Raw genomic sequence first — 15,692 nt, 5'->3', positions numbered from 1 at the left:
TTATTAGTATATACTCTATACAAATTCAATACTAACGTATACTTACGATGCACACTTATTTGTTGTATAGGAGAAATTTTCTTTAGAGGTCTCTGACGATTATGTGAAGTAAGCGTTAGGAAAGAGATGGAGGGACTACAAGAGCTCCTTAAAGAAGAAATACTTCAAGAATGATCTCAGCCTTGAAGAGAAGCTGCAAACAGTCCCACCTGGAATGCTCATGTACCAATGGGAAGATGCAGTCAGATTTTGGAGTTCACAAAAAGGACATGTATGATGTATTTTTCAGAAATAATTGTAACGAATTATAAATCATCATTAAAATTGGTTGTTTGACATTGTAGGACCGAGAGCATGTTGGTGTTGTTAGCAGGCAACATCAAAAGTTTACGCACACGGCTGGATCAAAGAGTTTTGCTTGTATAGCTAATGAGGAGGTATTATAGATTATTGATATTGTTTTTTGTATTCCATGTACATACTAACTCATAGAAATATATTATTATATTTTGTAGGAAAATACATTCGGTTCTAAAGTTGGCCGAATCCAACTATTCAACATGACACATACGAAGAAGGATGGAACTCCTATGACTGCTGAAGCTGCAGAAATTATTGTATGTTTATTGGGTACATGTTTTAAATTTACTTGACTTTATTTATATTTGTAGCATGACATTTTTTATATTTTAATTAATTATTCACCTTATTATTAGGAAAAATTGAAGGAGAAAAGGGCGGAGTATTAGATCACTGGTTCGAGTCACGGTATGGTTAATGATGATGACATTGAAAACTGAGCTATTAATGACGTTTTGGGTCTTGAAAGATATGGTCGGGTGCATTGTCAAGGATCATTTGTTACTCCCACCAAATATTTCGGATCCAGTTTGTCACAGTACATGTCATCACAGTCTCAATCTTACAAATTAGAAGTTAATCGTTTAAAACAACAGTTGGCTAAGATGGATAAACAAATGGCTAACATGAAAGCGGAAAATGAAGCAAGGGAAGCAGCGGCAGCACAGAGAGAAGTAACATATCAGCAGAGATGTGAAGAATTTGAAAAATGACTCAATGATATGATGAATATGATACAGAAAACTCAACCTCAAAATCCATCATCATAGTCTCATTTATGTTATCAGCATTATGTTATTGTTACTGAACAGTGTCTAACTGAACTTATATTATGTTAATGAAAACTTTTATTTATTATATTGGATTTGATGTTGCTTGTTATGGATATAGAGTTTGATGTTATTGCTGTAATGTTTTGTTGGATAATGGAACAGGTTGAAAAAATAGATTTGGGGTAATCGACAATACTTTTTTAATTGGTTAAATTATGTGTTATTTAGCGGCGTTTGTCATAAAAAACGCTGCAATATATAAGACATTTAGCGGCGTTTGTATCAAAAAACGCAGCAAAATATTAACATCCATAGCGGCGTTTTTTGTTACAAACGCCGCTATATACAAACCTTTAGCGGCGTTTTCAGGATACAAACATCGCTATTTACTAGACCATCAGCGGCGTTTGTATCCTAAAATGCCACTATATACCAGATCTTTATCTGCGTTTTTATCCTAAAACCGCCGCTATATACCAAATCCTATTGCGGCGTTGGTAAGACAAACGCCGCGTAATGTCAAAACCTATTGCGGCGTTTACAAACGCCGCTAAATGTCCACACCTATTGCGGCGTTTGTAAGAAAAATACCGCTAAATATCAACAAACGCCGCTATATATCGTTACATATTGCGAAGTTTTTGGTTCACAAACGTCGCGAACTTTAGCGACGCTATTTTCAGCGGCGCTTTTTGCGGCGTTTGTCATAATGCCTCATGTGTTTTTTTTTAAAACACTACAAAAAGACAGTTTTGTTGTAGTGAGTGTCTCCACTAATTATTGGACAACGAAATATATCCACTCATCTATGGATATTAGATTGTCTCTACTCATCCCTAAGCTAAATATCACATAGGCTTGAAACATAGTTTTCCAAAACGGTTATGCATCGAATGCAATCCACATATCATAAATCATATCACATATTCAATTCACCTTCCATAAATCATATTCTTCCAAAGCATCATAATTCATAACCAACTCATCATGATACATGTACATTCACAATGATCATTTACATCTCATGCTTCATAACTCATAATAAATCATGCTTTAATGTACATGCTTGCAATAACCACTCACTTTCAATTCATCATGGCTAATAATTAACATACTTAAATATAAATGCTTGCAAATATCACTTAATTCCAATACGCCACAACTCGTGATCAACTTATCATATTACACATGATTGCATAAATCATATTCTTTCAATGCCACAAATCATGTCACAAAATACATGCTCCTTATAATCACTTACTTAAATCAAAAATCATGAATTCACATCATTAATCAACAACAAGTAAACAAGTTTAGAATCTTATATTTAAAGCTCACACATGCTAAACCTTCATTCAACATTAAACACATTCATCACAAATGAATGGACAACAACTCACCTAAATGGCGAAACCATACGATCCAACCCCAAACGCTAACCAAATGACCACCAACAATTGATGCACCATTTTTTACAAACATAGCCATATTAGGTTCCCTAAAAAATAAATTCAACATGTAACAAAACCCTCCAAAACAGAGCAGAAAATTTTGCTTCTAAAACAGAATGAAAATCGAACAAATAATACAAAAACCTTACCATCCACGCGATGTAAACATTCTAACTTGAGAATCTTTGCTTCGTCACACTTAAGCTGAACCTAAACAATCATAAAATTGATTTAAAACCCATTAAATCTCCCAAAAACAACAGCCAACATAAACATTCCTGGATTTCCAAAAAATCATTGAAATCGTCATTTCTTGCTCAAATCAAATTCATTTGAAAAGTTGTTTTAATAACATTATATTCAACCTTTAAACATCTTAAACCCATAAAGAATCAATATAAATACAATCAAGAAAATAACCCTTTTTTATTTAAAAAATCAACCCAAAATGAAATATTACCAAATCACTTATGCAATCATGTATTACCCATTGATATCAAAATCTTTTAATTGAAAAAGCTTAAGGAAACCAAGTAAATAAGCTTACCTTGCTGGAAATGGAAGGAAATAAGATAGAAAATATGAAGCATAAAGTTGAAAAAGAAGTCTAAGAGACCTCCAGGTAAAATCGGCAAAAAATGAGGATTAAAGAAGATGAAAAGATTATAAAATTTAGAAAGGGCAGATCAAAAGTGAATAAAAAATTAGAAAACGAGATGGGCATTTGAAAGAAGTTTTGTTAGCCATGAGAAGGAAAATCAAGGAAATAAAGAGACTATTTTGGGTTGCACAAAAGATGAATGATAAAGGGTGGAAGTTAAAACTAACTTTTGATTAATAAAATAACATAGTAAAAAGGTGGAAATTAAAACTAACTTTTGATTAATAAATTAACATAGTAAAATTCATAGATAAGGATGAAAAAAAAAACACAGTGGAATTAAAAGAAAAAGTGAACAATCACAACCTTGGTGAAATTGATTTATAGAATTTTAAGATTTTGAAACCATTTGATTTAGTCACCTAATTCTCTTATTATAAAAAATAATATAATTTAGTCATTTAAATAATTCAATTTAGCTTATTAAAAATCACAATTAATATTCAAAAATCATTTTGAAATATTTTAGAAATATTTCCCACTTCAAATTTTGAAAATAATATTTTTCTCGAAAATCACAGAAATTACCGGATTGTACTGACCCGGATTTTGAGATGTTACAAATCAAACCTAGAAATATCCTATTTTCTAAGGGAAATTCATCTAAATTAATCTCAAACACTTATTTAAGCCCTGAGGTGATGTTTAAAGCTTACCGAAATCAAATGGGGACATATAACAACATTTAGAGGCATGTATAACACCAAATTCATCCACAACTCATCCACAAGCAAATAACATCGAAGTATTCTTCAAACATTCATACAAGCAAAGCTACACGCAACGATCTATAAGTATTATAAATGAGTTAGAAGTATGTTATTTTATTCTTAAGTGACTAAGAACTCGAACAACTCATTCAAACACAGATGTCTTATTGTTCTTGTATTTGAAGGTCTCTATACTTCTTTACCTAATCATACAAGTAAAGTAATAGCTACCAATTCTCTTGTTACTTTAAAAAATGTATATAAATGTTAAAAATTGAGATAAAATGACCTGGTTAGCTCAAGGGTCCCAAAACCCTTCAAAAACCTTGCCATGACCACTATTGTCAATCATGGAAAAATAGAATTTGAATTGAAGTTCTAGGAGAGGAGATTACAACACATTTCTCCACAAAGTTCAAACTAAGAATGCAATATAATAAATGTGTTTCCTTTGTTTTTTCTATAAAGTTTTGAAGAAGAAGAAATTTGGGTGAATAAGAAGACAAAGATGTGATTTTGGGAGATAGAGGAGTTCAATATTTTCTCCTCATCTTTACCTCGATGACCTCATCCCATTAACTGGAAACCGACCTTTGAAACTTTCAAAGATATAATTGCAACAACAATGCTTTCTCATTTTTTTTTTCCAATTCAAAAACTCATTTTTATCACTACGGGCTCAAAATCTATAATGTTACATTAGTTTTATCATATTAATAGGTGTTGAAAATCATCTCAGATAAATCATGTTTGAATCACGATAAAGTTATTTGTCAGTGTACCTTCATCATTATATTTATTTTTATGTTTGTGTTGATAGTATTTTTTTTCACCGTTCAATGATGTTTGTTTGTATCTTCTATTCCTTTAATATATTTAGTTGATTTTTTTAACTCATTTTTGGTATGATTTTTTTTATTAGGCTTAATACAAAAATAAGTGCCCAAAGTATATCTTAAATTAAATTTAGGAGCCTAAATATTTTTTTGTTAAAAATAACTACATAACGTTTCTGACGTTACACTTTTAGTTACCTACTGTTAACTTTGACAATTAAGTCACACATGTCAGAGTTATAAAAATTTAAAAAATTTAAAAATTTAAAACAAAAAACAAAAAACATATTTTTTTAATAAAAAACCTATTTTTTCTTAAATCTCCAAAAATTCAAAACACTAAAAACCCTAATTCCAAATCCCTTTATCCACATACGTCGGATTCCATCAATGTTGCCTTGATTGTCGTCTTTTGCCGTGGGTCACTTCATCTAACTAGATTTTAACGCATGATAGAAAGAATAATTGCTTGAATCACTAGAATCATCGCCCTTACGGAAATCAATAAGTCACTGCAATCACCCATTTTTCGCTACACATCTTCTCTTGAATCATGGGGGATTCGATACTTGGGTGTTCGAGTTGTTCCGCGCCGTTGAGTTTTCAACCGATTGATAGCAGTTGTGACGGACGATGGTTGTGAGGGGAATGAAATTAAGGTTTTTCGAGATTTTGGTTTCTTTTTATAGTTTCAAAATTTGTGTTCTTTTTTAAAATAATAATTTTAAGTATTTTTAAATAAAATTTTGAAATTTTATATGGCTAAAACATGTCATTTAGTAGCTGAATTTTAACGACGTTTACTATTTAGACACCTAAAAGTGTGACATTAGAAACGCTAGACACATATTTTTAATGAAAAATTCTTTAAGCACCTAAAATTAATTTTAGGTATATTTTGAGCCCTTACTTTTACATTGAGTCTTTTTATTATTAATATTTAATTTATATTCTTTGATAGTTTTTTAAATAATTAAAGTAATTAATATATTCTAATTTCTGTAAACAATTTTTAGAAATTATGATTTCAATATATTTGTTTCTTTATTCAATAAACCTAGTTGGTTTATTAGTAAAACAAATGATTTTTTTTATGAATTAACTCCTTTAATTCAGCTGATAATACGAAAAAGAACCAGAAACGCGTAGGATTAAAGAAAAGTATTTCCTCAAAGTCAAAAGTCAAAACTCTCCTATTGAGACGGTATTTTCAGTATCTTCGATTCCATCTCCGCGAGAAAACAACTTTCCGAGAATTTGCAAAGGAATCCCGACCTTGATCAGCTGGGAACGAAGCTTGATCTTAAAGGACTCTTTCCATCTTCTCCTCTCTGTTACTCTCTTAACTCCAAATACTTTTTATTTTCTTACTTATTTAAGTCGTAAGCTTTGTTGCCCGCCGTTTTCCTAAGGAGAGAAAGAATCAAAAAATCTTCAAACCCTCCATAAATTTCCCTTTCGCCCTTAAATTGATACACCTTTTTAATTCAGTGAGGGCGTCAGAGTAGACAAGTCTTCCATAATTTTCCTTCTGAGTTCTGATACTTCCCTTCTTGTTATTTTAATATATGAAATCTACCCTTTTTCAGGTTTCGTTTCAGGGTAATAAAATTTATAGACTATAACGTGTTATGTGAAGACCCTTTTTCCACATGTTTTCTGGGATTTGCTCCGATTCTTTGGTTGTGGGGTTGAATTTATTTTGTAGGAGTTAGAGGTTTTTGTAAAATAAACAAGCGGGAATATTTGAATAGAGATGAAAAACGAGGATCAAACAAGGTTTCTGTTTGGAATTTCGCTCACAGACAGACCGAAATGGCAACAGTTTCTTATTTGCTCATCTGGGTTCTTCTTTGGTTACCTTGTTAATGGCGTTTGTGAGGTTTGTTCTCGCTGTTTTTTTTCCTTCCAAAAACATTATTTGATCTTTTATTCTTGATAAAATTACATGTTAGTGTTGTTTTGAACCCGTTATTACATCTGCAAAGGTTTCTCTGTTCTGCATGTCCCTTTCATGTTTCTGTGTTTGCTTGCTAAGAAAAATTATGAAAAGTAAAATTTAGGACATTGTATTTTTGTATTATTTGTTTGTAACACTAGTTTCTCTTTATTTGCATTTTCATTGGTTTCACTTGTTGATGCCTTTGGTCTAGTGATTCAGAATAATTTCTTCGGTTCGCTCTGTTTTTTTTAAATTCCCTTTTTACTCTGACGATCGATGTGTTATTTTGTTTTATTGCAGGAATATGTTTATAATAGGCTTCAATTCAGGTTAATTCTTCATAATTTCTCCTATTTTGCCCTTTTAATTTTGATTTTTTCTTGACTTAAAATCTTTGAAACGTTTCAGTTTTGGATGGTATTTTACATTTATACAAGGATTTGTTTACCTGATACTGATACGGCTTCAAGGGTTTACTATGAAACAAATGGTGAATCCATGGAAGACATATGTGAAACTATCTGGTGTTCTCATGGGTTCTCATGGATTAACCAAGGGTTCATTGGCTTACCTTAACTATCCTGCGCAAATTATGTTTAAATCTACAAAGGTAACAACTCTGCAACTTTTTTAATTTTCTTGTACTAAAGTTTAATTTTCTTCCTTTTTCATGCAATGTGATTTAAGGTGCATGTTCTTAATCTATGCCATTTTGACTAACAAGTGTTTTGCTGTTGTATGAAATTTTTCAGGTTCTGCCAGTTATGATTATGGGTGCTTTTGTTCCTGGACTGAGAAGGAAATACCCATTTCATGAATACATCTCAGCTTTGCTTCTTGTGGTTGGTCTTATCCTTTTCACCTTAGCTGATGCCCAGACATCTACAAATTTTAGCATCATTGGTGTTATAATGATTACGGGTGCTTTAATCATGGATGCCTTTCTGGGTAATTTTCAAGAAGCCATTTTCACCATGAATCCGGAAACAACACAGGTTTAGCCTTAAAAATTCTCATTTTTTTTTGAAACTTGGAATAAATAAGCAAATGAAATAGTGACAATTTTTTATGAATATGGATGATTTATCTGCAGATGGAGATGTTGTTTTGCTCAACTGTAGTTGGGATTCCTTTCTTACTTGTGCCAATGGTTCTAACTGGAGAGCTCTTGAAGGCATGGAATTCTTGTTCTCAAGTAAGCAACAATGCCCTTCTTTTATTTTATTGATTGACTTCTTTCATGCACCCCTGGCCTCCTGCACTGCCAAGGGCCGGGGCTGCATGAAATAATATTTTATTTAGGTGACCTAAACTTGAAGTCTACAGTTTTGAAGTCATGCACAACGTGGCCTCTAATTCAGCCTAAATTTCTTCATATTGGAGAAATCAATGATTTAGTAGTTAACCATTCCTTTTAGTGTTGAATAACAATTTTCCAAGCCTGGCTTACAAAGATTTAAAGATATATATATTTTTTTGTGATTATAAAGTAGTATATGTTCATTATTTTCTTAGCCTATTGACAATGCTCACACACTTTGTAGACACGGCTGCTCGAACCTGGGTCCTCTTGGAGATACTTTAATTTATTGTAATGGGGAGTTTGGTAACATTATTAATGTGAAAAATTACAAAAGTATCTGCATTTACAAAATGGCGTACTTTGGGGACCATCAGGAGGTTCTCTTGTTGTATGTCTGTGGACCTAGCATATGGAATAGATGGCACCATGGCTTCTAATCCGGTTACTCTCATATTGTTCCTTCATTGGCATGTTCCTAATAAAACCTTGTTTCGATTACTGAATGCACCTTGATTGTTACTCCATTAGATGTTTGTATTGATCATTGGGTTCTTTTTATGTTGATCGATTGCAGCATCCGTATGTGTATGGGGTGTTAGTGTTTGAAGCCATGGCTACATTCATTGGTCAAGTATCTGTTTTATCCCTGATTGCCATTTTCGGTGCCGCAACGACTGCCATGGTAAAATAGACTTGTGATCTCGTAACCACATCATGATTTTCATCTACTCATACGCCCCTTGACTTGTTTCCTGCGTTTTTAGATAACAACTGCTAGAAAAGCTGTAACTCTGTTGTTGTCATACATGATATTTACAAAGCCGTTAACCGAACAGCACGGTTCGGGGCTGTTGCTGATATCCATGGGAATCATATTGAAGATGTTGCCGGAAAGTAAACCAGGACCAAGGGTTCAAAGATCAAATGGAAACGCCATGATGCAACCAAAAGCCTCTTCTAAAGAAGTGGCAAGTGTAGAAGATGATGGAGAAGAAGAACAGAGAAAACCCCTAGTCTGAAAAAAATAAGGGTTCAATTATTGAGGGGTTCAAGACTGACAATTCTTTTGCTGTCTGTTTTAAACGTGTTTTTTCAATATTTGTTTATGTGTGTGTGTTTTGTTGGGGGGGGGGGGGGTAAACGGCCTGCTTTTGCACGTTCTCATGTCGGTCTTTGTAATATTGCTCTGCCGAAGGGAAGCTTTCACGCAGAGGGGAAAACTCAGAAATAAATTAAGGGTAAACTATCTATTTAGTCATCATTTTATTACTTTATTTTTTTAATTATTCAATTATTTTTTCGTGTCAATCATATTCAACGTTTTTGTTTTGATCATCTTTCGTTGAAGTGTTTTTATTTAAATCATCTTTCGTTGAAGTGTTTTTATTTTAATCATCTATCGATGAAAAATTAATAGCATATGTCATAATCTTAAGAGAGTAAAATTAAGGTTTAATATAAAAAAGTAGTGCTCAAACTATACTTATTTTTTCAACATGGTACTAAAATGAACGTCCAAATTTCTAACCCTATACTTACCTTCTTTCTTGTTTGACCATGATGGTCGATGTTGACATCGTCCTTACCATCTCCATTGTTTGTTGTAGTCAAACTTGCCGATAGAGTTATCGCGTCTCGCGAATTTCAACAGTTTCGTGATATTTTTTAAAGTTTTCCAAAATTTTTGGGTTATTTTAATAAAAAATATTTAAAGTTTTTTTTATTATTTTAAATAAAATAAATGACCATCTAACTCAGTTGGTAGAGCACGAGGTTCTTAACCTTGGGGTCATGAGATCGAGTCCATGGAGGGCATTTCATAATTCGGAGGTCTCCTACGGAAGCTGCTCTCAACCTGGTGTTGGGGACAACCTACTATCTTACCTTCCCCTTACCCCATTACATATGGGAATAAGGGTCAGCTAATTTTATTATTTTAAATAAAATTTTCAAAATTACCAGAATTCGACAAATGTTACTTAACAGTATATTTAACGGCCGTTACGGTCCAAACATATATAATGATAACATTTGTAGTGTTAGACACTTGAATTGATCGAAAAAACATTTAGGTATCACTTCAGGAAAAACGTTATAATTTGGACACTTATTTTGTTATTAAGCTGAAAATCAAATAAAATTATAAAATTAGCCCTCTTAGACCTCGACTCTCTTGTAAGGGCCAGATTTATATTTAAATTAAACTATATTAGTGTAGACATATATTTCGTCCCTACATAAATAACTATATATATATATTATATAATATATAATTTATATGTTATATATATATTATATATGTTATTTACATATCCTTATTTCTCTTCTTTACAAGCCTAAATAAAAAAACGAAACCCATTACAAAACCAAGGATGCCCAACAAAAACACCCCAGTGGTCCAGTTCGATAGACGCGTGAACTAGGGTTTGAAAACCCTAATTTCCCATCCTTTGTTCCAGCCGCGCCGAACGGTCCCCCCAAGGTTCCCTCACTCTGCACGCCTCTCCAACAGTCCCGAACCGACCGGCGTCGTGTGAGGTATCAACATCAACAACCCACCACAACAAGTAAAGCAATAAGAGTTAGAGTTTGATTAGGACTCGAAATAGCCTAAAAAGAGGATTTTTATTCTTATAAATTCATGTAATCAAACACACGAAGGGCAGAGAGAGATTTATACAAGAAAATCACATGAAATATTGAGAGAAATACCGAGCAAGATTCGAAGTCTTTTTTTAACAAGTTTGAAGAGAAATAAAAGGGTAGCATTATTTTTTACCTTTGTTCGTTCGTTTTTTACTTTTGCATGATGAATGTTGCTTGAGATTTGGCTCGGAAATGACCAAAGATCGAACGTCGATGACCGAAAAGGGGTTGTTCGAAATATTTCTTTTTAGATCTACACCCATACGAGGCGTATTTTAAAAATCTATGTTGATTTCCGGAATGAGTGTGAAAGGGGCTAGAGAGAAATGAGAGAAAAGGGGTGGGATTTTGGTTTTCAAATGAAACTAATAAAGATTATTTTTTTAAGTCTTATAGTACACCCGTGGAGCCCGACCCATAACCTGTCAGACCCGCGTTTTTAGGAGTTAGTGGGGGAATCCACTTTTGGTCCTTTTGAGTTTAAAGTCTTTTAATTTACACCCTAAATTGAATTTAAACCCCGATCTCCTTTGATTTGGCCACTCGATTTGATTTTCTTTTCAATTTAACCCCCGTTAATTTCAATTCATGTTTTAATTTTGTAAATTTATTTAGTTATTCATTTTTTTCTTATTTTTGTTATATATTACATTTTATTAATTTTATTATATATATTTTATCATTAGTATTATTATATATATATATATAATTATTATATTTCCTATTTTATTTCCCATATTTTTTGTCTTTACTTTTGGTTTTCTATTTTATATTATTATTATTATTATTATTATTATTTTTCTATTTTACTTATTTTTTTATTTTTTATTTTTTCTCTACTTTTATCTTTTTGTCTCCCTTTTATTTGTTTCATTTATTTATTTATTTGCATTATCTTCTTATTTTTATTTAGTTGTTTACTATGAATATATTATTATTATTATCTTTCTTCATTTTATTTATTTTATTCATTTTTATCTTTACTTTATTTTTATTTTTTAATAATTTATTTTCTTTATTTTATATTATTTTCTTTATTTCATTCGTTTTTTTATTTTCTTTATTATTTATTTTCATTTTTTTCCAACACATTTTTTGACTTTTAAAGGGTACGTTTTCAATCAATCAGAGGTAAGTTTTGGATCGTTATTTTACCTTTCAATTTAAACTTATAACTTTCTTAATTAAAACAACGGGAAATTACGTAGTACCGAAATGGCAGTTCAAGGGTGCTAACCCTTCCTTGACTGTAACCGACTCCCGAATCCGACACATATTTAGTAAGACGTAGATCAGGTAAGAAATAAGGTATCCGATCAACCCATTTGTTTAAAAATAAATGATCGGTGGTGACTCCTAATCCATTTTCCTAAGTCGAAGCCTAATTCCAGGCCTACCTGAAAAACGGTTCCGACAGCTTGACGACTCTGCTGAGGACATGTAAGTGAGTCAGGCTAAGGTAATTTCCAGTTGTCTTTTTAACGAAAAGGGTAAGTTTAAATTTCAAGGTAACATTTCGATCCTTATTGCTTACTTTTGATTATATTTTTGAGTAAATAGTTGTACTAACCATTTTCTAATGATTTTAGCCTTTAAAGAATTTTCATCTAAGGCTCTAAACCCGAGCTCCAAACCCGTTTTTAAGTGGGGGTGAAAGCGACGCTCTCGTGAGAATTTATTCTTCGTATGGGCCTAGTAAGTAGCCTTCGGGATTCATATACCTTATGTTTCGTGTGAATTTATTCTTCGTATGGGCCTAGTAAGGCCCAAGGGGGCACTGGAAAGGGGAACTCGGGTACTGTTTTTTAGAACCTAAATCGAGAGACTATGGAGAAATAGAGCCTACCCCGAAACTCCATTTCAAACCTAGGACATTTTTTACCCTAACCATGCAATTTATTTATTTTTCTTATTTATCTCTTTATTTTCATTATTATTATTATTATTACTAACTTTTTTTTCGTGTTTGTTTTTTGGCATTTACATAATAAAAGAGGCTATTGATCCCTAAAAAGAGTTTTTTATACCCAAATAATATGAATTCATGGACAAAGGTATTGTAATACAAGAGATAAAAAATGCCGAGGTACGACTATAGTCCAAGAAAACTTAGAAAGAGAAGGGAGACAGTCTTCAGGGAAGCTATGTGTCAGAACTGGTCAGTTTTGCCTCTGTCAGCCTGAAGCAGAATGATGTCCAAGAGCTATAGAGTATTTGGGACAGTTGGAAAGACGACCGAAAGCATAAGTTCAGCCAGCGGTATGGTGATATCGCACTTCTACTCCATGTCAAGATAGACGAGCCCTTGATCAGAGTCTTGATTTAATTTTGGAATCTAGGGTACAACTGCTTCACCTTTAACCGGGAGGACATGGTGCCCACTATTGAGGAGTATACTACGTTGCTACTCTGTGAAAACATCAGACTGGAGCGAGACTATATTAAGCATATCAAGAGTCAACCTTTCAAAAATGGGTTGGCCAAAGTTGTGGGAGTGGACGAGAAATGGGTAACTGATCGGACTCAGCGCAGAGGCATCGGAGAAGGAATTCCTTGGTCTGACATCAAGCAACTAATGTAGAACAACCCTGATGAATGGTAGACAATAAACCTTTTTGCACTAGGTCTGTAAGGTTTTATTATCTTTCCGAAGACTTTTGGGTGCATTGACACAACCGTGGTGGAACTGTTTGAACAATTTCTGAAGCGAGTCAACCCAGCACCGGATATCTTATAAATCTTTCGATCTCTCAACCATTGCAGAAGAACCGGCGGAGAAATGTTCATTGGATGTGCTCAGCTCCTTCAAGTCTGGATTCACAGCCACTTCTGGAAGACTAACGAGGTTGCATACCGCTATTTCACCACCACTTATTCACCTTTGGAGAGTTCATCACTATGAAATGGCATAAAGGCACATCAAAGGAAAAGTGGATGAAAGTCTTTGCTCATCTTCAAGACCGAGACATTGCCTGGAGAGCCCCCTGGTTGTTCTACAGCGACATTATTTTTCGGTGTGGGGATTCTAACACTATGACCCTAATTAGACTATGGGGCGTAGTTGGATATTCTCCGCTGTTGGCACTTCGACAGTATGGGGCACGTTAGATTTTCCCGGCCACAACAGATTATCTGTATAAGAGTTTGTGTACCATGGTGATAACTATAAGAAGATGATCAAAGAGGTGGTTGAATCATGGAAGAGAGTGTTTCGGATGGGTGTCGTGGCTGCCAAAAACATACTTACTCTGGATTATTTGAGTGGCGAAGATTAAGGAAAAATGATAACATCCTGGTGCCAGACTGTGAGGACACTCGGACCATGGAGGAACATCTCAGGCATGCCCCTTTCGAACTTGAGATAGCAAAGGCAGAGTTTGAAGCTGTCAATAATGAGTTGAAGCAGAGGATAAGGGAACTTGAAGCTGAATGCTATCAGTGGAAACTAGACGCGACACTCAGAAAGATCGAGCAGACAAACTAGAGAAAGAACAGAAGAAAGTCTGTTTCGAGCTCGAAGACTTGAGAAAGGGGTATCAAGATAAAGTCAATGATAACTCCAAGTTGAAAGTGATATCTGAATACTGGAAAGATGAAGCTTACAGCCTGAAAGGGAAGTTCGAGGGGCCTGATGAGAGAGCTTGGAAGGAACAATTGAAGACTGCTCAAAGATGCTTAGCAGACAATCAACATTAGAACCAACACTTGATAATCCGGGTAGCTGATCTAGAGAAACAACATGAGAGAGATGGCAAGACAATAGTTGAGTTGGAAGCTATTGTAGATGGGTTCAAGAAGTAAGCGAACGAGCTTCAGATAGTGCCCTTTGACGGAGGTTTATAGTGGCATTTCCGTTGGGAGCAAGCACAGCAAACGATGAAGGCCAGAGACGCAGTCATCCGAGATTTCCCGGATCAAGTACAAAAGGTAACCCATCATCTACTCGACCTAGCATGGGAAGCTGGAGTGGTTCGACAAGGCATTCAGCCAGTGATAGATGAAGGCAGAATACTTTTCAATCTAGTAGAAGATGTTCGGGGTCTAGAGATTTAGTCCGGATGTACCTTTGATTTTTTTATGTCTCTTAAAAGATAAAACATTTTTGTCTAAATAAGGATTATGTATAATAATGGACACTTTTCTGGATCAATGCCTCTAAATTACATACATCATGCATTGTATACCTTGCATTTTATATTTCATGTTTATTTTTTATTTTTTCCATGTTTTTACATTCATATTAACTAACAAAACATGTCTCAGAGAGAACAAGCATCAATTTTACCTCTACGAGCTCAAGATACACATCATCCACACAACACTCGAACAAAAAAGAGACAAATAGAGGCCAGAATCGAGAAAATTGAGAACATGGAAAATTGCAGAAAGAACTTGAAGATAAGATATCCCAAAACAGTCAAAGTACCCTGGATTCCATCACGAGAACCTATGAGTCTTTAGTTGATCAAATCATAGCCAAGTTGTCAGGTTTGCAGCAGGCCAGTGCACCCGGGGGAGGTTCATCGAGAGCATAGCTATACCACCAACCCCACAAGTGGTTGTCTTATCCGAGATCTTGCCCGGACTGTAAGGGGACTCATCTGCTACCAAAGGGAAAGCTGTATCGGTTGCAAATATGCAAACTTCTGCAACCAACCCTGACAGTCATCCGGACGACTACCTTATCCCGAATTTTAACGAGGAGGATAAGGAAAAAAATATGGAAGAAAAGATTAGAATGTTGGAAGACCAGATGAAAATGGTCAAAGGGGACCACGACTATTATGGGATGGATGCAATGAGTTAGCTTGGTTCTCGATTTAGTGCTTCCACCAAAATTCAAAGTCCTGGAGTTCGAGAAGTTTGACGGTTACAACTTCCTTCAGCCCATCACTATGTTCTATCGGAAGATGACAGGATATGGGGGAATGACCAAGTTCTAATCCACTGTTTCCAGGGGAGCATGTCCGGTTCAACTATTCGGTAGTACAACCATCTCAGTCGAACTCA

The 15,692-nt window shown here is 34.2% G+C and overlaps 1 protein-coding gene and 1 long non-coding RNA gene across 2 annotated transcripts; both read left to right on the top strand.

The window, feature by feature from the left end:
• The first annotated feature begins 402 nt into the window (after positions 1–402).
• On the top strand, positions 403–741 carry LOC120214318. The gene is made up of 3 exons (XR_005524852.1): positions 403–437; positions 516–617; positions 717–741. It is a non-coding gene; the product is annotated as an uncharacterized LOC120214318 (long non-coding RNA).
• Positions 742–6,443: 5,702 nt separating this feature from the next.
• Positions 6,444–9,055, top strand: LOC120214317 (UDP-galactose/UDP-glucose transporter 2-like). The gene is made up of 7 exons (XM_039212239.1): positions 6,444–6,673; positions 7,034–7,062; positions 7,142–7,343; positions 7,486–7,728; positions 7,827–7,928; positions 8,611–8,718; positions 8,801–9,055. Exons 1-7 carry the CDS (start codon positions 6,548–6,550, stop codon positions 9,053–9,055), a joined length of 1,065 nt encoding a protein of 354 aa, XP_039068170.1. The 5' UTR covers positions 6,444–6,547.
• The last annotated feature ends 6,637 nt before the right edge of the window (positions 9,056–15,692 follow it).

The sequence above is a fragment of the Hibiscus syriacus genome, unplaced genomic scaffold (genome assembly GCF_006381635.1).
Source record: "Hibiscus syriacus cultivar Baekdansim isolate YM2019G1 unplaced genomic scaffold, ASM638163v2 tig00110057_pilon, whole genome shotgun sequence".
NCBI lineage: Eukaryota > Viridiplantae > Streptophyta > Magnoliopsida > Malvales > Malvaceae > Hibiscus > Hibiscus syriacus.
The sequence above is the reverse complement of the archived record's forward strand: the minus strand, read 5'-3'. Positions and strand labels throughout refer to the sequence as shown.

Excerpts from the sequence above, each read along its gene's own strand:
- LOC120214317 (XM_039212239.1), top strand. The coding sequence starts at position 6,548 with ATGAAAAACGAGGATCAAACAAGGTTTCTGTTTGGAATTTCGCTCACA. Across the intron at positions 7,344-7,485 it reads TTATGTTTAAATCTACAAAG|GTTCTGCCAGTTATGATTAT; the intron begins GTAACAACTCTG and ends GAAATTTTTCAG. Across the intron at positions 8,719-8,800 it reads GTGCCGCAACGACTGCCATG|ATAACAACTGCTAGAAAAGC; the intron begins GTAAAATAGACT and ends CTGCGTTTTTAG.